The following is a 22,788-nucleotide window of genomic DNA, read 5'->3' as shown; positions in this document are numbered from 1 at the left end:
GACTCGCAGCCCGATTCATAACCACTACGCTACCAGAGCTCCTTAGCTTCCTTGAAAGGTAAAATTAAAATGCTGATTTTCAGATTTGTGAAACAATCCTTCAGAGGTACTCATTTATTTATTCAATCATACATTCACTCAGCAAACATTTGTTGAGTATCTTCTATGTGTCTAGCATAGTATTTATTGTCTGAGTAAAGATCATTTACTCCTTAGCCTCAAGAAGTTAGAATCCTCAACAAATTTAATAGAAAATAATAATAAAATATGATAAAAGCTATAAAAAGCATGAAAGAAATTTAGCTCAGATTGTAGCAAAGCTTGCATGGAAAGTGACACTGTAAGCTAACATTTGAAGGGTTGCCAGGGAAAGAGTAGAAGTGGCCCCACAGAGGAAACAGCAAAGTCTAAAAGCAAGGATATTGAGAAGTCAAGAAAACAAGTTACTCAGCATGGCTGCAGTGGATCATTAAAGCAATAGAAACAACAAGAAATAAGATCTAGAAAGGTCAGGAGAAACAAGATTATGAAAGATCTTGTATGTAATTTTTTTATTAGAAGTTTGGATTTTACCTGGAAGATTTGCAAATAAATGGGAAAGTATGTATATATATAGATTTCTCTTTATTTCCATTGTATTTATAACTTAATCAGGATAACAGCGTTACCATTGTTAAGTGCTGTTTACTCGTTTCTGATTCTTAGTGGCTGTGTATAGGGTTTTCTAACAGTGGCGAATGGGTTTGAACCACAGACCTTGCAATTAGCAGTCCAATGCTAATCCTATAATGCAACACCAGGACACCAGAGTAAAGAACACAAAATAGGAAAAACAAACAGAAAACAAATACTCACCGTGCTTTCCCCTAGAAATATCCACATATTGGCACAGTCTTGGATGTGTAATGGTCTTAAGGATTTGAAAACGTCCTAAAATTTTAATGGAATTTGGTGTGAGAGGAAGCCCGTTGCTTCCACAAACATCATGTGGCAGAGCTGAGGCAAAGAAGGTAAAGGCGCCCATTTCAGCATCCTTCAAAGGAAACATTTTCAGCCTTAAGTCTTCTAGAAATACCTAGGAAAAACAGAATTTTATGATCAACCAAACATTAAGCCAGTTGTTTTTACACCTTAAAAATGATTAATAATATAAACATAGTATACATCAAAATTAAAAACTTTTCTCAGGTAATATTAAAGTAGGAAAAAACAGAAGAACAAATTTATATTGAAGTTCTAAATCAATCACAAAGATCTTCAAGGACTTACATAAAATAAATGGAAGAGCATTTCATGTTCAATGAAACCTAAAAGCTTTAAGAATTTTGGTGGTGGTGGTAGTGGTTATGTGCTGTGGAGTTGGTTCCATCTCATAGCGACCCTGTAAGTCTTTACGAGAGCAGAAAGTCTCATTTTTCTACCACAGAATGGATGGTAGTTTCAAACTGATGACCTTGAGGTTAGCAGCCCGACTTGTAACCACTACACTACTATTACACATTCTTATCAATAAGGTTCTTCTTTTTATCAAAAGTTTGAATAAATCACAGACTATCAAAAACCTTCCCTTCTCACAGAATGAGGAAAGAAGAAATATAGATACCACCCAGAAAGTAAATAATTAGCACTGGTCATGCGCTGGGCTGCTAACCTCAAGGTCAGCAGTTTGAATCCATCAGCTGCTCCATGTGAGAGAGATGAGACTTTCTGCTCCTGTAAAGATTTGTAGTCGTGGAAACCCTATACAGGGTCACTAAGAGTTGTAACTTACTCATAGGTACAACTAAGGCACTCACAGTAGTAAAAGGCTCTCACAATAGTAAAATGAACCGTGAAAACACAAGACTCTCCAATGTTAATTACGTAGCTAATCAAGATTTTGTGCATGTGCTAGATTCTTTACATAACCCTCTCAACAAGACTGATTGTTATTGCCTCCAGTTTATAGGTTGTTGTTGTGTGGTGTTGAGTCGGTTCCAACTCATAGGGACCCTGAATAGGGTTTCTGAGGCTTCAAATCTTTGTGGGAGGAGAAAGCTTCATTTTTCTCTTGTAGAGAGGCTGGTGGACTTGAACTGCCAACCATGTGGCTTGCAGTCCAGTGCTTATAGTGTGGAGTTGCTGTGTACCCCAGTTTGTATGTAAATGCTCCATATGTAGAATCTGAGGGGAGTCTTACTTGCATGGACTCCAGAGTAAATTATGCCCCACAATTTTGTAATAGGGAAGCACAGAAATTAAGAAACTTGCTTTAAATCAATTTGAATTGCATCAAGGAAACAACTAAAAAGGCTCCTGATAAAATTTCTCTTTCACCCAAGTATTTCATGAAAAAGACATTCCATTAGTCAAGTACAGCCTTCTCCTCTTCTCAGCTTTTAAAATAAATATATTCAAATTGTCATCCAAGATAAACTCCTTTTTTCATGAATGTCCAGAAATCTCATAAAAAATATTTTTAAGTTTTTGTTGTTGTTTTTTAATGCACAACCTTATAACAAGATAGAGAGCCTTTGTCTGAAAAACAAAATGCTTACGGAAGAGAAGTGTCATAAGACAGAAAGGAGAAAATTGCAGTTTATGATACTCAAGAAGTCTGTTTGGCCTCTTCAGATTTATAGGCTTCAGACTCAGAGGAGTCAGGAACAGCAGTCAGAAGAAAGTCTGAAAACAGCAAGACAAGAAGAGCCGAAAAATAAAACAGGTAACTCTGCCACAAGTCCTCCAATATTGACCAAGTGTTTACCTTACAAACATAAATTAAAAGGCAAAAATAAATTTAAAAAACAAAGCACAAAAACTTATAACATTCTTTCTTAAAAAAAATTAAGCAAACTGTCTGAGGAGAATACAGTAGCTGATAATGGGTGCTGGTGCCAAAAGCAAACTTTTCCCAATTCTATAGTTTCTAAGACCCAGATATAATATGTCTCGCCATCCAGCCATTCTCAAATAAACTTAGCTATTCAACAGGCCACAGAGTCCTGGTGTGGTGTGTGGGTTAATTTGCCAGAGTGCAAAGCTGTCTGAACTACAAGGTCGGTGGTTCAGGCTCACCAGTTGCTCCTTGGAAACCCTATACAGGGTCACTATGGGTCGAAACTGACTCGATGGCACTTAACAACAACAACAACAACAATGCAAATATACAAAGACCCCACACAAAACCTTCCATAACTCTAAAATTATAAATGGTACAGGAATCATCAGAGAACTGAGGAAAAACTACTGCAAAGAAAGGCAAAGAATAAAATAAATCAAAGAGATCGGAAACCAAAATACTTCTGAAATTAAAAACAGAAACCTTAAAAAAAAGACTCTAATAGGTTTAGAGAGATTTGAGAAAATAGTCTAGCCATTTCGTAAAACCATAAGATTATAGGTAAAGCATAATTCACAAAAGAATAAGGGAAATGAACACATGAGAAGATAAACACCCCTTTAATAACCAAGGGACTGCTCACTAAAACCACATAAAAATTTACACCCACCAAATCGATAAAAATTAAGAAATCTGATAATGTATAATATTGGTAAGGGTATGGAGAAATAGGAATTTTCTTCCACTTTCAGTTGTTGTTATTGTTAAGTTGGTTCCAACCCATAGCAACCCTGTATAGGGCTTACAAGGAGCGGCTGGTAAGCTTGAACTGCTGACCTTGAGGTTCAAATAGACTTTAGAGTTCAGCGCATTAACCCACAGCACCACACCAGGACTTCCTCACTTCAAGTGGGGGGTGTAAAGTGTTAGAATGACTTTGGAAAAAATTTGGCACTATTTTGTTTTTCCACTCCTGCCAAAATTTTGACACATGTACAACAGGTGATACATACAAAAAAAAAAAACAATTAGAGAAGTATTGTTTTTCATATCTCCAAACTAGAAACAACATAAATGTGAGTGGTTAAGCAAGTTTTGCTACATTTACCTAAGGGAAGATTGCCTAGAATGAGAAATAAGCACCAAAAAAAAAAAGATCATCAATGAATTGAAGAACTATAACACTGAGTGGGGAAAAAGGCACACAAAATTTACACCATTTTCATAAAGCTAGAAAAAGAAGCAAAACTAAATGATAAACAGTTAAGGAATACTCATAGATTTAGTGAACCTATACTAAAAAATAATAATGATCTTTTAATAAAATAGAAACTCAGGATAGGGTCATCACTAGGTAAAGAGCAGAGATGTTATTAGGGAAGAACCCATAAAAAGTGTCAAAAATCTCAATTAAATAATCTCATTAATAATCAAGGAACTTCTCATTAAAACTACATGAGAATTGGTGTTCATATTATTAGTATGCTTCATAATTTTTATATCATATAATCTATAACCATTTGATATAGAAATATATGAACACTAATTACCTCACCACTTATCAACTAGTATTCTCATGTGGTTCATAATTTCTGTATCATATAATCTATACCCATTTGGAGTTCTAGTGTGGCACTTCAGGATAATGCACTGGACTGCAGGGTCGGTATGAATTACAGGATTGGAGGTCCCAACTCACTAACAGTTCCAACTCACCTTGGAAACCCTACATAGGGTCTCTGTGAGCTAGAACCGACTTGATGGCACTTAACAACAACATCCATTTATAAATATTCATATATGCGTATTTGCTACATAGTACATATGTCATGGATTTAAGATAAATAATATAAGAATTCAATTTTCAACAAAGGCCAAGAAATTCAATGATGGCAAGTACAATCTTTTTAACAAATGATGATGGAACTATAGAATATCCACATGGTAAAAACAAGAACCCTCCATGTGGAAACCTTAATTGATAACACCATGCATAAATATTAATATGAGATGGATCACAGACCTAAATGTAAAAGTTAAAACTATTAATGTTCTAAAAGAAAACATGTTGTTGTTGTTGTTGTCAGGTGCCATCAAGTCGGAACCGACTCATAGCGACCCCATGCAAAGAACGAAACAATGTCCAATCCTGGGCCAACCTCACTACCGCCGCCACACTTGACGCCATCAATGATGCCACCTGGCTGATCCATCTCGTTGGGGTCTTCCTCTTTTTCTCTGACCCTCCACCTTACCCATCATGCCACCATTCTCCAGCGACTGTTCTCTCCGGACAATGTGTCCAAAGTATGAGAGATGAAGCTTAGCCATCTTGGCCTCCAAGGAGCACTCTGGTTGCACTTCTTCCAAAACAGATCTATTGGTTCTTTTGGCAGTCCATGGCACTTTCAGTATTCTCCTCCAACACCACAACTCAAAGGCATCAATTCTTTTATGATCTTCCTTATTCACAGTCCAGCTTTCGCATCCATATGAGGTTATTGAAAATACCATGGCTTGGGTCAGGTGCACCTTAGTCCTCAAGCTGACATCTCTGCTCTTCAATACTTTAAAAAGTTTCTGTGCAACAGATTTGCCCAATGCAGTACGTCATCTGATCTCTTGACTGCTGCTTCCGCGAGTGTTGATAGTTGATCCAAGAAGAATGAAGTCCTTGACAACTTCAATCTTTTCTCCATTGATAAGAATGTTGTTTATTGGTCCAGTGGTGAGGATTTTTGTTTTCTTTACATTGAGTTGTAATCCATACGTAAGGCTGTGCTCTTTGATCTTCATCAGTAAATATTTTAAGTCCTCTTCACTTTCAGCAAGCAAGGTTGTATCATCTGCATATCTCAGGTTGTTAATAAGTCTTCCTCCAATCCTGACGCCATGTTTTCCTTCATAGAACCCAGCTTCTCGTATTATTTGCTCAGCATACATATTGAACAAGTATGGTGAAAGAACACAATCCTGTCGCACACCTTTCCCAATTTTAAAACATTCAGTGTTCCCATGCTCTGTTCGAACAACTGCCTCTTGGTCCAGGTACAGATTTCTCAGAAGTACAATTAAGTGTTCTGGAATAGAGAATATTTTTACAGTCTTAGGCAAGGCAAAGATGTCTTGAATGGGATACATGAAAGAAAAAAAAAGGACCCTAAAAGGCAAATTTGATCATTTAGACTTTATCAAAAATTTTTAAATCTCTACATAAAACTCGTTATGAAAAAATGTTAACATTCTTGTTTCATCAATGTCTTGCATGTTAAGTTATTCATTACTAATTGAATAATGCTGCAGAAGATGATGATGAGACGGCTACTGTTGAAAATGATGGGCCTGGTGTTGGAGAAGATGGATCTGGTACTGGAAAGTCAGGGATTGATTCTCCTGCTAGAGGGGTCAACATTATAACAGAAGTTAATGTCCTGAAGTAAGCATCAAGGGAAGATTATACAGAGCTCTTATTTTTCTCATCATAAGGTCTCGTAGCAGGTGAGGTCCTAGGTAACTGTACAGCAAACTTTGGGGAACCTCTTTTTATTAGGATCTTGCTGTTTTAACTTTGCCAACCGTGCTTCATTGACACAAAATTCTTCAGCCAACTCTTTTGTGAAAAACTTTTTCAGTTCTGGAGCTTTTAGGTCCCAGTCTTATTTCTTAAATGTTGTCATTTGCTACTTTAGTTCCATAAGGTCTTCATTGGTTAGTTCTTTACCATGGGAATCCTGAAATTACATGACATAATTTTCACTGATGTCCAACTGCAGTTGATTATCAATATCAACCACAGTTTGCCTGGCTTCAGTTATGCTGTACACCCAAGTAAAGCACATGTGAATAGGGGGCACAGTTTGTTCCACATTCCTTTCATATTTGAATTCTTTACCTCATTGCAAGAACCAGCAATATTTCTGATGGTATTGTAGATGTTCCTTAAACTCATCACATCATCTTTCACAGTCCTGACAAGTTTATGAGAAGGCTAGTAAATAATAGGCCTTCAAGAGGCAATGAGTCCCTGATCCATTGGCTGAAGTAGTGATGTGGGGTTGGGGGTAGCAATATAACATTTACTTGAGGTAAAAGTCATCTGAAGTGCATGAATGTCAGGATATGTTGTCAATCACAAACAGGATCCTGAAAGAAATTTTTCTGGCCAAGCAATAATGTTCAACAGCAGGGACAATATGGTTCAAATATCACTTTTCAAAGATGTCAAATGTAACCTAAATCCTTGCATTTGTCTTTCAAATGACTAGAAGGCATGCTTTAAAAATACGGCAAAGTACCTTTGGATTTAGGAAGTGATACACAATCAAAGACTTGAGCTTGAAATCCCTGGATTTGTTATCCCCAAGTGTGTTAATGCACTGGACTGCAAAGTCAGTGTGACCCACAAGGTCAGTGCCATTCAAGCTTACCAGCTGCTTCTTGGAAACCCTATACAGGGTTGTTATGTGTCAAACTGACTCAACAGCACTTAACAACAACATCCTTCACAAGGGGAGCGTAGTCACTCCATACAATGAGCCCTGGACTGCTAACCACAAGGTTGATGGCTTGAGTCTACCAGCTGCTCCATAGGAGAAAGATGAGGACTTCTGCTTCTACAAAGACCTACAGCCTCAGAAATCAGTATAAGTCAGAACCAACTTGACAACACATAACAACAACACCTTTCACAAAGTCAGCAGTTCAAACCACCAGCTTCTTGGAAACCCTATACTGGGTCACTAGACGTATAACTGACTCCATGGTACTTAACAACAACAACAACTATTCTTCAATTTGAGCATTGAACTGGTAGGCCAGATTCAAACCCACCATTCTCTATAACTCAGAACACACTCAACAACACTTCATAACAGCAACAACCTTCAATTGACATAGTGGCTGCAATAAGGCTCAAGCACAGTTAAGGTTGTGAGGATGGCGTAGACTCACAATGTTTTTATGAGAATCACAAAGTAATGCATGCATTCCTTCATTATTAACTTAACATTTTTATACAATAGGCATTAGAACAGTCCATTCTTAAGAGTTGTTCCTACAAGGAACTTCATAAACTTAGCAAAGACAAAACATTCCCAAATGGGATTATATATAACCACAAGCATGCTTGTTGCTGAGGAGTGTGGTGGCACTGTAAGATAAGCACTGGACTATGAACCACAAGGTCAGTAGTTTGAGTCCACCAGTCGCTCTGTGGGAGAAATATAAGGCTTTCTGCTCCTGTAAAAATTTTACAGCCTCGGGAATCCTATACAGGGTCACTATAAGTCTCAACAGACTTGATGACACTTAACAACAACATGCTTGTTGCTGGGGGTCATCCAATGAGTGGGTTCCAACTCATAATGGCTCTACAGACAACAGAACGAAAACACTATCCAGTCATCTGTCATCCTCACAATTGTTATGTTTTAGTCCACTATTGCAGCCAATGTGTGAATCCATTTTACTGATGGTTTTCTATGTTTTCACCACTGACTCTCAGGTTTACCAAGCATAATACTCTTTTCCAAGAACTTATAATATTTGACACGTTAGACAAAGTGTTGCTATCTTTGCTTCTATAGAACAATCTGACAGGACTTCCTCCAAGACAGATGTCTTAGTTCTTCTGGCAGTCCATGGTATATTCAATATTCTTTGCAAACACCATAATTTAAAGGCATCAGTTCTTCTCCATTTTTCCATATCCATTAGCAGTCATCTTTCCCACCCATTAGAGGTGACAGTAAATACGATGGCTTGTATAAAATGCACCTTAGTCCTCAATGTGACATCTTTGCTTTTTACACTTTAAAGAATCTTTTACAACAGATTTAGCCGATGCAATAGGTTGTTTGATTTATTGACTATTCCTTGGATGAGCATAGACTATAAATGCAATTCAAATTAAATCCTTCACAACATCAATCTTTATTTATCAGGATGTTGCTTATTGATCCATTTGTGAGGAATTTTGTTTTATGTTGAAATGCAATCCATTCTGAAGGCTATAACAGTCTTTGATGTTCATCATAAATGCTTCAAGTCCTCTTTACTTTCAGCAAGGTTATATTATTTGCATTTTATAGGTTATTAGTCTTCCTCCAATCCTGATATATAGGGTCGCTAGGAGTCCTGGTGTGGCAATGTGGGCTAATGCATCAGACTGCACAGTCGTTTGAACTGCAAGGTCGGTGGTTCAGGCTCACCAGCTGCTCCTTGGAAATCCTATACAGGGTCGCTATGGGTCGGAATCAACTCAATGGCACTTAACAACAACAACATGAGTAGGTACCGACTTGATGGCACCTAACAACAACAACAACAAAATCCTGATACTGCATTTTTCTTCATTATTACTCAGTTTCTTGGATTGCTCAGCATAACGACTGAAAAGTATGGTGAAAAGATACAGCTCAGCGGCACATCTTTCTTGATTTTCATCCATACACTATCCCCTTGTTCTGTTCAAATAACTGCCCTTTTGTCAATGTACAAGTACTTCATGAGCACAATTAAGGTTCTGGAATTCTCAGAGATATCCATAATTTGTTATGCTCCACATGCCTTTGCATAGCCAACAAAAAACACAGGTAAACATCTTTCTGGTATTCTCTGCTTTCAGTCAAGACCTATCTGACATCAGCAATGATATCATTTGCTCTATGTCCTCTTCTGAATTGAGCTTGGGTTTCTGGCAGTTCCCTGTTGTTGTATTGCTGTAATCATTTTCTAATTATCTTCAGCAAAATTTTAGTTTTGTGTGACAATGATATTGCTTGAGAATGTCCATGTACTGCTGGGTTAACTTTCTTTGGAAATGGGCACAAATTTGGATCTATTCCAGTCTGTTGGCTAGGTAGCCATTTTCCAAATTTCTTGGCTTATAAGTGAAATCTTCCAGCATTATATCCATTTGTTGAAACACCTCATTTGATATTCAGTCAACTCTTTAAGTCTTTGTTTCTTCAGGCATAGAAATTCACAGGATTAGAATTTAAAACATTTTTTGGGGGTACGCAATTTAATCTATCATAAGTATAAATATTAACAACCTTGATAAGGTACAAGTCAAGGCTCAGCTAAGGATAAATTGGGGCAGATGTGATTTTGTGGAAGCAGAAAAAAGGTAGAGTCACTACTATCTCATTTTATCATTTTTTTGTTGTTGTTGCTAAGTGCCCTTGAGTCAGTTCTCATTCATGGAAACACTGCGAAGGGTTTCCAAAGGTTGACTGGTGTGTTTGAACTGCCAACCTTGTGATTAAAACCACCCTTGTGGTCCAATCCTAGTGCCACATTAGGTCTGTGCTTTTTGTTAAGTGCCGTTGAGTCGGTTCTGTACCTCATAGTGAGCCTGTACAGGGTTTCCAAGGAGTAGCTGGTGAATTTGAACAGCCATTAGATATTAGAAAAGATTAAAAGTGATTATTTTGAAGAATAAATCTGAATGTAGGAACAATGAAACAGCATACTATTACATTTTCTTATACAATTATGTGGCACTATAGGATAATGGCTACTAAACACAAAGTTGGTGATTCAAATCCACCAGCCACTCCTCAGAAAACCTATAGAGGGTCAGTATGTGTCGGAATCAACTTGATGGTATTTAACAACAACAATAACAACCACAATATGCCATTCAAATTTCAATTATATTCCTCAAATTCACCATCCGTTCCTCAGAAACCCTATCCAGAGTCACTATGAGTTGGAACCAACTCAAGAGCGCTCATAAACAACAATTAGTTAGATAAGAAGCCTTGGTAGCACAGTGTTGAAAGCACTCAGCTGCCAACTATAAGTTTGTTGGTTTGAACCCACAGTTGCTATATGGGAGGATGTTGTGGCAGGCTGCGTCTGTAAGGATTTACCACCTTGAAAATACTATGGACTATTCTACTTTATTCTTCCAGGGTCACCAAAAATTAGAATCAACTTGAAGGCAATGGTTTGATTTTGAGCTTACTAATTGGTGGTGGTGGTTGTGTGCTGTGGAGTTGTTTCCAACTCATAGCGACCCTGTACAGGTTTTCTGAGGCTGTAAATCTTTACAGGAGCAGAAAGCCTCATCTTTCTCCCACGGAACAGCTGGTAGTTTCGAACTGCTGGCCTTGCAGTTTGCAGCCCGATTCGTAACTACTACGCTACCAGAGCTCCTTAGAAAACTAAAAATGAAAAGAACCAAATAAATAAGATGTGTAGGAATCAAAGAAATAAAGCGCACTGCATTAGCATAAAACAGTTCAGTGTTCTGCTTCAACTACCTGTTGTTGTTGTTGTTATTGTTAAGTGTCATGGAGTCAGTTCCAACCCATAGCGACCCTGTATAGGGTTTCCGAGGAGAGGCTGGTGAACTTCAACCACCGACTTTGCAGTCCAGCGCCTTATCCACAGCACCACATAAGGACTCCAATTTGTGTATATATAAAAGCTTGTCCTAAATGCACATACATACTTATAGATGACACACTTGATGAGTGGAAGAGGGCTATTAAGGGTGAGGACGGGGGGAGCTGAGATAAGTAATCAGGTTGGAAAGAAACATTAAGTAAGTACTTGGACCTGAAAATTAGCGGTTACGAATAGGGCTGTGAGCCCCAAGGTCAGCAGTTCGAAACTACCAGCTGTTCCGCGGGAGAAAGATGAGGCGTTCTACTCCCGTAAAGATTTACAGCCTCGGAAACCCTGTACAGGGTCGCTATGAGTTGGAACTGACTCCACGGCACACAACAACAACAACATGCATATGGAGTCCTAGTATGGTACTTATGTAGGATAAGCACTTGACCATAAAGTCAATTTGAACCACAAGGTCAGCTGCTACTAGGAAACCCTAAACAGGGTCTCTGAATCGGAATGCACTTGATAGCACTTAACAACAAAGCACATAGTGTGTTTCACTAAGCTACTAACCAAAAAGGTTGGAGGTTGAATCTACCTAGAATCAATGGGTAACACTGGTGATCTACTTCCAAAAATTCAGCATATTCAAAAAATCAGCATAGGTCTACTCTGACACACATGGGGCCCTAAGTTGGGATCCAGTAGAGAGCAGCTGGTTTGTGTTTATTAATAAATTGGATGTTTTTTCAGCTGATGGACATAGTGAACAAGACACAATTTCTGCCTTCAAAGAATTTGGAGTCAAATGACTCAAACAGGAATAAAATGTGGCAAAAATGCTGCTTTCATGAGGAATGAAAGAGTTCACACATTTAACTGGCAAATAATACTAGTTGGCAATCTTTTACATAAAGTTCCATAGGGGGGGGAAAATTGGGTTTTTCTTGCATAAATAGGGACAAGAGGTCTTAGAAAACAACCACTAACAATTCTACAGTAATTTCCTTGCACTTTTTCACTTCCTTTCACTGCACAATGGAATGTTAAACTTCAACTATTGTCTAAATGCTGACAACTAAATCAAGAGTTCCCAATATGATGAATGTGGAGAGCAATATCCTTTCTTTTTGAAGCAGTAGAAAGATGATAAATAAATGTGTGATCGGAGAGAGCAACTGTAGCTAGAGATGGAAGCAGTACCCAGTAACAAAAAGCTCCACATCCCAGCTACAGCTCTCACAATGAACATGCGGGGGCACTTATAGCTCTCACCATGAACATGCGGGGGCACTTACTGCACCTAAGTAACTCGATTTCCCACCAGCCCCACCCACTATGACACACAAAAAACAGGATACCCAGTACCTGCCTCTGAGTCTGGGGACGCAGGCGGGCACACAGGCAAGGGGGATGAAACTGCTACACAGGACCCCGACACTGCCGCTGAGGTTGGTGTAGTGGCTGCTATTTACTGCAGCAGTCCCTGCACTTAAGGAGGTTCTATGAAACAGACCACTTTTTCCGCTCTGGGAGCGCAGAGATTGCGCTTTGCCTGATAGGTAAATCAGATGAAATTCCCAGCTCAGAAGCTGATTAGGAGCACTAGAGCTGGCTCTGCCACTGACAGTTCCCCCGCTTTCCCCCACCTCCCCACTCTGAGACTCAGCCCGGCCATCATCTTTGACTTCACAGTCTCCGCGACTCAACCCTGAAAAAAGTCCCCGACTTCCGGCTCTCTATCGCTTGCCTGAACTGGAAATAAAATGTAGCGACTGAAGAAGAACTACAAGAGCCATATGGAGGGAGGGAATGAGAGGCGGGGAGCGTGATGTGGTTGGTGGTACCAATCTGCGCAAACAAAGGGCCGACAGAATTTCAGGTTTAGTAAGCGAACTCAGGCATTTAGTGGGGACAGCCAGTTGGGTCCTTCCTCTTTCCATTGGTGTGCGAGGGGCTGTACCGATTTACTAGAGGCATAGAAGTTGTCTGAAGTCCCTGGCCTACCGCTTCATGTGAGTAACTTCGTGTGAGGTCTAGGGGACGTGAATTGTGACCCCTTACTCGCCTCCAGAAGAAAGAAGCTGGGTTTTGCATGCTAGTGGGAAGTCTCGCCCAAAGGCTGGCATGAGGGAATAGGGATGTGGATTACCAGGGATAAGGTGTTACGGGGAAAGATCACAGGCGAATTTACTTACCAGTGAATGTGCGGTAGGAGGTATTCCCGGGGGGAAAAGACCTGCCTGTCAGCTCCAGTGATCTACTTTACGCTCTCGTGTATCTTCATGGAGTGCTGGTGGGTTTTGTTGGGGTCCGATAATTTGACTTCTGCAGATCTAGCAAGACCCACTTGACGTTGGCGCAAAGAGCACACACAGATAAAAAGCAGCAAGTGGTAGGCGAGGTTTATTAAGCCATAAATAGTACACTTCTCAGAAGAGGAAAAGCGGATGTCTCTCTTGGGAGTTGGCCTTTTCTTTCTCCCCCTTTATAGGGTTTTTGGCTTGTTTCCCTCGGGTTTAATTCAGATTGGTGGCAGCATCTAGGTAGCAAGTATTTTTGTACCCTTTTTGATGGTCTAGCAATGCTGTTTTTCAGAAGTTGTGCTGTGCTCAGTTTCCTGAAATTGTTGATTCAAGTACCAAGTGTTGAGGTGCAGTTAGACTGGCTGTAGGTTCCTGCTCTGTCCCTGACATTCATCCCTTAGAGAGTAGAATCCTGAATTCTTTAAGGGAAATAGAGCGACTTTCCATCTGGCTGATTCTGGAAGGTGACCTGCCTAGTTAGGATCCTTCTGAGTTTCTGTTCTGGCTCCTACACTTCTTCTATGGCTGCATCCAAAGGTTTCATGGCTATGGGTTGGAAGCCTTGCACCAACATCATTTTCATTTGGAACTGTTGCATTCTGGAACATACAAATTTAACCAGCACGTTAAACACACAAGTACCAAATAATAAAAGTAATATTATAGCCACTATTGGTCCCTAAGAAGTCCTAGTGTGGCACTGTGGATTTATGAAAAATTGGTTTGAACTGCAAGGTCAGGGTTTAAAGTTCACCAGGGACTTCTAAGAAACACTATATAGGGTCGCTGTGGGTTGGAACCTACTCAATGGCACTTAACAACAACACTGTTGGTCCAATAAGAGAGAGAAATCAAGTCATTGAGGGAAGTCAGCTTTTAATAGTTATACAAATGTTTCCAGTTTTTTTTTCTTTTTGACTATTAAAACCTTGGCTAGGTTTAAGAGGCCTTATACTCTCCTCTACCTTTCCACTTGAGTTGATATAAAAGCAGCAGGTAGTATTTGCAAAAGCACATACGCCTTCCTCCCTGGCTAGCCAGTAGATAGTCTGATGTTATTTGGTGGTCCATCACCTGCTTTGCCAGTGGGTCAGGAGAATATTGGAGTGCTTTTATGGCAATACTGGCATCTTGGGGCTGTACTCTGCAACAGCCTCGAGGTGTTTGTAATAGTTTGTGTAGTCGTTGTGCATTGTGCCCTCCTGTGAGGCCAGTCATGGCAGTCACCAAGAAGATCACTCCTGCGTCAATCAGCCCTACTCCTCTCCAGATTCAGTGTTTCTCTGAGTAGGTGTTAGCTCCTAGGTGGTATAGGATGGTGGTGGTGGTAGTGCTTGTGTGCCCTGGAGTTGGTTCCCATTCATAGCGACCCTGCATGGGCTTTCTAATCTTTACAGGAACAGAAAGCCTCATCATTCTCCCATGGAATGACTAGTAGTTTCAAATTGTTGATTTCGAGGTTCCTAGCCCAACTCATAACCACTATGCTACCACATGTTGTTAAGTGCCGCCGAGTTGGTTCCGACTCATAGTGACCCTGCATAGGGTTTCCAAGGAGCAGCTGGTGAGTTTGAACCATAAGCCTTACAGTTCAAAGCAACCCGGTGGTCTGGTACATTATAAATTCCTATAAATCTGAGAATCATAAATTTACAGGTCTCAACAATCCTACTGTGCAGTGCCCGTATAAGTTGTTGGTAAGTGCCGTCGTGTCGATTCCCACCCTTAGCGACCCATTGTAGGGTTTTCAAGGAGCAGCTGGTGAGCTTGAACCACCGACCTTGCAGGTCAGAGGACTTTGCAGTCTGATGCATTAGCCCACAGCACCACACCAAGACTCACATTTAAACACCTTAAAGCCCACACTTCTTTGGTGGTATTGTCTCTATTCACATAACCACCATGTCCCTGGTCCTAAGCACAGAAGTTCAACCTCACTAGGCCAACTGGTATAGACTCAGATTTTTCTTAACTCATTTCAAATAGTCTTTCTCTGATAGATGTTGGCATCCAGGGGACCAACAAGTTGCATCTACAGTCCAGTGTGCCAATGGGTTTCCTAGAGCTTTTCCTATTTTGAGTTATGCCTCTCTGCAGTTCCCACATGCTTGTCAGCTAGTTCCATACCTACTTCCAGGACAAAATCCTTTGGCAGTGCAGTTTCAGGTTAGATTCTTGGTACTGATTATATTATTAAGGAGCTCTGGTACAGGCTGCTATCCTAAGGTCAGCAGTTCAAAGCTACCAGCTGTGTGTAAAAGATGAGGCTTCCTGCTTCTGAAAAGATTTACAGCCTCAGAAACCGTATACAGAGCATATAACCACTACCACCTTATATGGTGCTGTAGGTTAATGCACCAGACTGCAAAGTCATTTTGAACTGCAAAGGTCGTCCTCAGAACCCCTATTCAGGGTCACTGTGGGTTGGAACCGACTCGGACGGCACTTACCAACAGCAACAACCACCATATTGAGCAAGATGAAAGGGTATAACACAACTTTGACCCTTTGATTGAGTCTTGGTGTGGTGCTGTGGGTTAATGTGCCAGATTGCAAAGCTGTTTGAACTGCAAGGTCGGCAGTTCAGGCTCACCAGCCGCTCCTCAGAAACCGTATACAGGGTTGCTATGGGTTGGGATCGATTCGACGGCACTTAACAACAACAATAGTCTACCTTGAGAATTGTATCTGGGTATCCTTAGGTTTCCCAAAGGGAGGACTAATGGTGGACAAGTTAGTACTTGGAATGGAAGTCAAAGACATATGTTGGGAGAACCTGTACTTTGGAAAATTGGGGGATGGCACACCCAGCAATTTGCTATTTTTTTCCCCCGGGCTAGTATTTTTTAATATTCCTTAAAGAAATTTGCAGCTGTCACTGAGAACAGTGATAGGCTTGTGATTAAATGCCCTTTGTGATGCCCTCCATTTCCCATTTGACTTCTGTATGGCTAGGATAGGGGTGTTATATGGTGATGGTCTCTCAATTAGCATTCCAGAGTTCCAGAGTTGCGGTGTTGTAAGGGCTAAACCCTGAATTCCTTTTGGCAGTAATCTATACTGCATTCTTTTAGGTATGAACCACTAGGTCAGTGGTTCAAGCTTACCAGCTGCTCTTTGGAGTCGCTTTGAATCAGAACTGACTCACTAGTACTTAACAACAACGACATATAGGCGCTTATGGGTTTTCCATTTGCCCAAATCTTACAGCTAAGGAAGAATGTCACTCTTCTATGGCAGTTCCTCCTGTATTGCTTACATCTGGACTGTTGATGTTGTTAAGTGCCATCGAGTTGCTTCCCTCCCATATATGTGACCCTGTATAGGATTTCCAAGGAGCGGCTGGTGAGCTTGAACTGAAGACTTTGTGGTTCAAGCTGATTTAGCAGTCCTGCACATTAACCCATAGCGCCACACACAGGACTCCTGTATCTGGACTACAGGGGTAAAAGTCATACTGTTCCCAACTTATAAAAAAAATCCTGACCCATCAGAGGGCCAGGAAAATTGGAAATAATGAGGAATTGGTGTGCCAATAACATCCCCTGGCAGCTATAGGCCAGAAGTGGGATGAGGAACTTCAGGCTGATGATTCATCAATTCCAGTATCAATACAAGAGGAGGGTTATGACCACCAAAGTTTATGAAAACCGAATATGCTGCCCCGTGTCAACAAGAAAAGATAGTGGCTTACAGGTAACCTCCATGTGCACGGGCCCAGGCTCCTCAGGCCGGATTTTGATCTGCTTGCTTGGGAACATGTTGGAACCTGGGCCCAGTCTGTCTTATGACTCAGTAAGGTCCATTTCCCTGTTTTTCCTAGGCATCTAAGTGTGAGGTGGCCCATGAACCCACACTGGAAGCAGGTGGGAAGGCATCTTCTACCCTCCTCTTTAGCATTCTTAATGGTCCAGTTGGGGCACTCACCCTGTACATGTCCCAGTTTTCCACAGCCAGAGCAGCTTTCTCCAAACCTGGGGCCTGGGCCTAACCAGCCAGGACAATCTTGTGGCACTCAGGGATTAAGAGCGGCCTCAATAGGGGCTCCTGTAAATTTTGACTTTGGGCGGATCTTTCACCTCTGCATCTTGGTTGCAGTTAATGTACACTGAGGTGGCAGCTAGCAGCAGTTCATTGAGACTTCCTTCTTCTATCTAGGGCAAATTGATTTATAAACCTCTGGAGATTCAGGATCTAGATTGATATATTTCTGAATTGCATCTACTAATCTGCCTTTGAAGGCTGCTGGGTTCTCATTTTAATTCTAAGTGATTTCATCTAGCTTTGAGTAATAGACAGGCTTAACCTGAATTTCCCTCATGCCTGATAGGTTAGCACCTTACTGCGTAGTCTCCTGCCGCTCTACCTTCATTCCCTGCTTAACCAGTTTAGTAATTCCACCCAGGGTCTTGATCTGGGGTGGCCATTTCTTGGGTGTGGTCTGCTTTGTGTCTTGCAGCGCTTATTTGGCGATTTTCATCCACAATGCAGCAGTGAGCAAGTAAGATCACTACCTCTTTCCAGGTTAGATCAGAATTCCCTGCTAGATGCTGAAATTCCTCAATGAATTCCCATAAATGTCTATGGAGAAGCGTCCTAATTTGTCTTCACAGTTCTTTAAAGCTCCCATACTGAAGGGTCAGGCACTCTCACAGTCTGCTCATTTAGCTTGCAGGGTTGGTGGTTCAAGCTCACCAGCTTCTCTTTGGAAACCCTATACAGGGTTGCTATGGGTCAGGATCGACTTGACAGCACTTAATAACAACACCTTCTTGAAGGGAGTCCTGGTGTGGCGCTGTGGGCTAATGCATCAGACTTCAAAGTCATTTGAACTGCAAGGATGGTGGTTCAAGCTCACGAGCTGCTCCTTGGAAACCCTATACAGGGTCGCTATGGGTTGAAATTGACTCAACAGCACTTAAAACAAAACAACACCAAGAACTTCCTGAAAGTCCCACAGGGATGGGTATATTCCTTGTGGTGCTGTTTGTTGGAAGCAGCATTTGGTCCTCAGGGGTTGCTGAGAGGACTATAAGCTGGAGGACTGCCTTTAGTTTCCTTTAGGGATAGCTGACACCCTTCTGAGAGCTCAGGGGAGCCCTGCACCTTTCACCCGTGCCTTGGTTATAATGTTCTCTTTGGTGCATGAAAGCCTGAACATAAGAGACTTTGCTCCCCTTTCCTTGTCTTTTGCAAAAAAGATCTAACTGAAGGATGGTATTGTACTTGGTGGACCCACTGGATGGCCAGACCACTGAGTTGCCCAATATGTACAGGGACCAAGCTGTATTACAAAGGAAAATCATCTTCCTCTTAAAATTTAAGTTGTCCATTCTTAGTGTAGGGTCTTTCCTTCCTTTCAAGATACGTCCCAAAGGACTGTCTACCAGTAAGGACTGGCCTTGTCCCATTTCCATAAAGAAACACACAATATCATGTGAGGGGCAGAACCACTTGAACCTGATCAGTGTCCTAATCCTGAAACTCTTCCACAAGAGAAACTGAGAGGCATCTCTCTTTCCCCCTTGATGGTGGGTTTGCTGTGACTGTCCCCTCTCACCTGCTGGAGTCACTTAAGTCCTTGCTGAAGAGCCTGCCACAGTCTGGGGCTCCTCCACCTTTTGTCCCTACTTTCTTTCAGTCCATAGTTGGTGACCCACAATTAGGAAAGGGGGGCAATGGAAGGATAAATCCCCCTGCTCCTGTTGTTGTTAAATGCTGCCGAGTCAGTTCTGATCCATAGCCACCCTCTATAGGGTTTCCGAGGAGCTGCTGGTGAGCTTGAACCCACTGACCTTGTAGTTCAGATGGCTCCTTGTTGTAGTTATGTGCCGTGGAGTCGTTTCCGACTCTTAGTGACCCTGTACAGGGTTTCTGAGGCTGTAAATCTTTATGGGAACAGAAAGCTTCCTCTTTCTCCCGCGGAACAGCTGGTAGTTTCGAACTGGTGACCGAGCAGCTCACAGCCCAATTCGTAACCACTACGCTACCAATGGCTCCTAGTAACTAGATACTTCCTATTGCTCCCTTTTTAAAAAGAAAACAAACCACAGACTGATGGGGAAAAGATAGCTAGATTGCAGCTCAAACCAACTTTGCAATCCAATGCATTAACCCACAGTACACAGGACAGCTGATCATATATACAATTAGTTCAGTAAAACGATTTTCAGCAAAAATGAGTTGTTATTATTTTTTCAATAAGTTTAGAAGTGAGCTTTGTATCGGTTGATTTTATCTCTTCAATCCAATTTACATGATTAAACTTAAAAAATTGTGTTTAATCTCCAAATAAAGTTTAAAGAGATTGGTATACTTAAAACTAATGTTGAGTTTCTAAATTTATATATTCAGTTTATAACATTTTTGCCATTAAAACATAAACTATAATTTTTAAGATCTCAAATCCATCTTTAGAACTAGCAGTAGGTGGTCTTAAGAAGTTTATGAGAAAATGGAATGAATGAAAAGATAGTGGAATTTTTCTAAAAACTGTTTGAATCCCCCTTGTACTTTAGTATATTTTAACCTGATTCCTTCAGAAACTGTGAAAGCAGTATTATATACTGAATGATATAGCACATATATTTGGTGATTCATCTTCATCTCTGACTATTCATAACCCATGCTATTCTTAAAATGACAAATGACTCAGCATTCAAGAAAAGTTTAATTAGCACATACAATTTACTAGAAAGTAATAACAAAAATCTTAGATCTCAGAAGACAAGTTTTTAATATTGGTATAGTATTTACAGAATCCTGGTGTGGGTGCTGTGGGTTAATGTGCTAGACTGCAAAGTTGGTCTGAACTGCAGGGTCAGAGGTTCAAGCTCACCAGTGGCTCCTCGGAAACCTGATACAGGTCACTGTGTATCGGAACTGACTCACTGGCACTTAACAACAACAATAGTATTTACCTATAATTAGTTATCTAGGAATAGAGAAAAAGTAGGCACTAGCTCTGGTAGTGTAGTGGTTATGAGTTGGGCTAACCTGAAGGTCAGTAGTTCAAAACTACCAGCAGTTCCACAGGAAAAGGATGAGGCTTTACAGCCTCGGAAACCCTACACAGGGTTTCCTATGAGTCAGAACCAACTCCACGGTACATAATCACCACTACCAGTTAACAATTGATACATTTTATGATCATTCCTGTTATTTTCCCAAAAGTATTTTATTTTTGTTTTTGTTTTTTAATTGCAAGAGATTTGACTATCCTAGCAGAAAAAATGTCCTCCCGTTCTCTTTTAAAGAGGCTTCCTCTCTAGTAGTAATATTGAAAATTATGGCAATTAAATACTTAAAGATAATATGATATATCATAAAGGACTCCTGTTGTGACACCATAGGATCAGTACTAGACTGAGAACCATACGGTCGACAGTTCAAACCCACCAGCTGCTCCTATACAGGGTCGTTATGCTCAATGGCACTTAACAGCAACAACATAGGATATATGTCATCATTGGTTTATAAAAACTACTGAAAAACTTACTTATTGCATAACCAAATGAGGATTTTGCTTGTAAATATTTTAAATGCAGCACATTTAGTTAACTTTGTGGTCCAGTGAAATTTTTTTCTTTTTTCCCTTTCCCTTAAACTAGAACAGTTTACTTCAATCTCATAAACCAATTATTCTTTGACATTCTTATCCACTTGTATGTTTTATGACTCATTCTGGATAGTTTTGCCTTCTGAACTAGAGCTGAGAACTATTATACCAAACCTTAGAAGACCTGCACTAGACCTTCAGACTTAAATTTGCTTTGTTCCTTTAGTTCTACTGAATATTACATCTGTTTATATCATTTCCTTAATCTTAACTCTGTTCTTGTTAAGTGCCGTCAAGTCAGGTCTGACTCTTAAAAACTCTGTATAGGGTTTCTGAGGAGCAACTGGTAAGTTTGAACCACCAACCTTGCAGTACAAGCTAATTTTTCTAACAGACTGATCTGTTAAAGTAAAAAGTGTTTATCCTTTTAGTCTGCTTTTTGTCTGTGTATTGCATCATAAATTTATTCTTTCCACCATATAACTTGTCACTTTTTTCCCTTAATTTAGGATTTTCTGCCGTTTCCTGGCAAAAATGGCAACTAGTGATGCTGTTCTGAAGAGACTGGAACAGAAAGGGGCAGAAGCAGATCAAATTATTGAGTATCTTAAGCAGCAAGTTGCTCTTCTTAAGGAGAAAGCAAGTAAGCAAATTTTTAACTTTTTAAGGAGCTCTGGTAGCTTAGTGGTTACAAATTGGGCTGCTAACCGTAAGGTCAGCAGTTCAAAACTACTAGCTGTTCTGTAGGAGAAAGATGAGGCTTTCTGCTCCCATAAAGATTTACAGCCTCAGAAACCCTATACAGGGTCACTATGAGATGGAACTGACTCCACGGCACATAACAACAACAACAGCAGGGCTGGGATGCTGTGCCCTGCAGGATGATGTGTTGGACCGCAAGGTTGGTTTGAACCACAAGGTTGGCAGTTCAAACTCACCAGCCACTCCTCGGAAACCCTGCTCAGGGTTGCTGTGAGTCAAAACTGACTCGAAGGAACTTAATAACTGAGAGATATTTAAATTGCATCCATATACTGAGAGAGTTAAAACAGATCTATTTACCACATAAGATATTACTAAATTGTATTTGTGATAACAGTTGTACTCCTTTAATATTTTAATTTGAAGCAGTACTTTTCTAGGATTAACATAAATTAATTACAAATGGTAATGGTATATAGTGATTGTGAGATATATATGTTGTTGTTATTTGTATGTATATGTTGTTATTGGTAAATGCAGTTGAGTTAGTTCCTACCCATAGCGACCCCGTATAAGGTTTCCAAGGAGTGGCTGGTGAGTTAAACCTCCAACCTTATAGCTCAGACAGACCTTGCATTCTAGTGCTTATCATATTCCGGGACTCTCTTTCTCCATAAATGTGCGTGTGTGTGTGTGTGTGTGTGTGTGTGTGTGTATGTGTGTGTGTATTTAAATTGTATTATTTGTGGCACTGTAGGATAAAACACTGGGTCTCAAGGTCAGCTTGACCACAGTTCAAACTCACCTGCCACTCTTTGGAAATCCTACACAGGGTTGTTAAGAGTCAAAATCAAGTCCATGGCATTTAACAACACATCAACAAAGGAAGATTGTGTTTAGAATTTAACAACATTTAACAACACATTTAACAACACATCCGCAAAGGAAGATTGTGTTTAGAATAAATTGATAGAGAAATGGACTTTAGACATGAAGAAAATTAGCTGAAATAAAATGTAAACTAAAATGTCTCCTCTTAATCTGTGTGGTCGTTG

At 40.3% G+C, this 22,788-nt stretch overlaps 2 protein-coding genes across 4 annotated transcripts in view; one reads left to right on the top strand and one right to left on the bottom strand.

Moving 5' to 3' along the window:
• The window catches only part of TBCK (TBC1 domain containing kinase), a 343,431-nt gene extending 342,383 nt beyond the window's left edge, over positions 1–1,048 (bottom strand). For all 3 annotated transcript variants that reach the window (XM_006869331.1, XM_006869332.1, XM_006869333.1), the window contains exon 1: positions 856–1,048. In XM_006869331.1, coding sequence (XP_006869393.1) covers positions 856–1,048 — 193 coding nt within the window. The remainder of the gene's footprint in view (positions 1–855) is intronic.
• Positions 1,049–21,547: 20,499 nt separating this feature from the next.
• The window catches only part of LOC102827675 (aminoacyl tRNA synthase complex-interacting multifunctional protein 1-like), a 48,156-nt gene continuing 46,915 nt past the window's right edge, over positions 21,548–22,788 (top strand). Inside the window, exon 1 of the mRNA XM_006869345.1 lies at positions 21,548–21,674. Within this exon, the coding sequence (XP_006869407.1) occupies positions 21,566–21,674 (109 nt within the window). The 5' untranslated portion in view covers positions 21,548–21,565. The remainder of the gene's footprint in view (positions 21,675–22,788) is intronic.

The sequence above is a fragment of the Chrysochloris asiatica genome, unplaced genomic scaffold (assembly GCF_000296735.1).
Source record: "Chrysochloris asiatica unplaced genomic scaffold, ChrAsi1.0 scaffold00129, whole genome shotgun sequence".
Taxonomy (NCBI): Eukaryota; Metazoa; Chordata; class Mammalia; order Afrosoricida; family Chrysochloridae; genus Chrysochloris; species Chrysochloris asiatica.
Note: the sequence above shows the minus strand (reverse complement) of the source record. Positions and strands in the feature narration are given on the sequence as shown.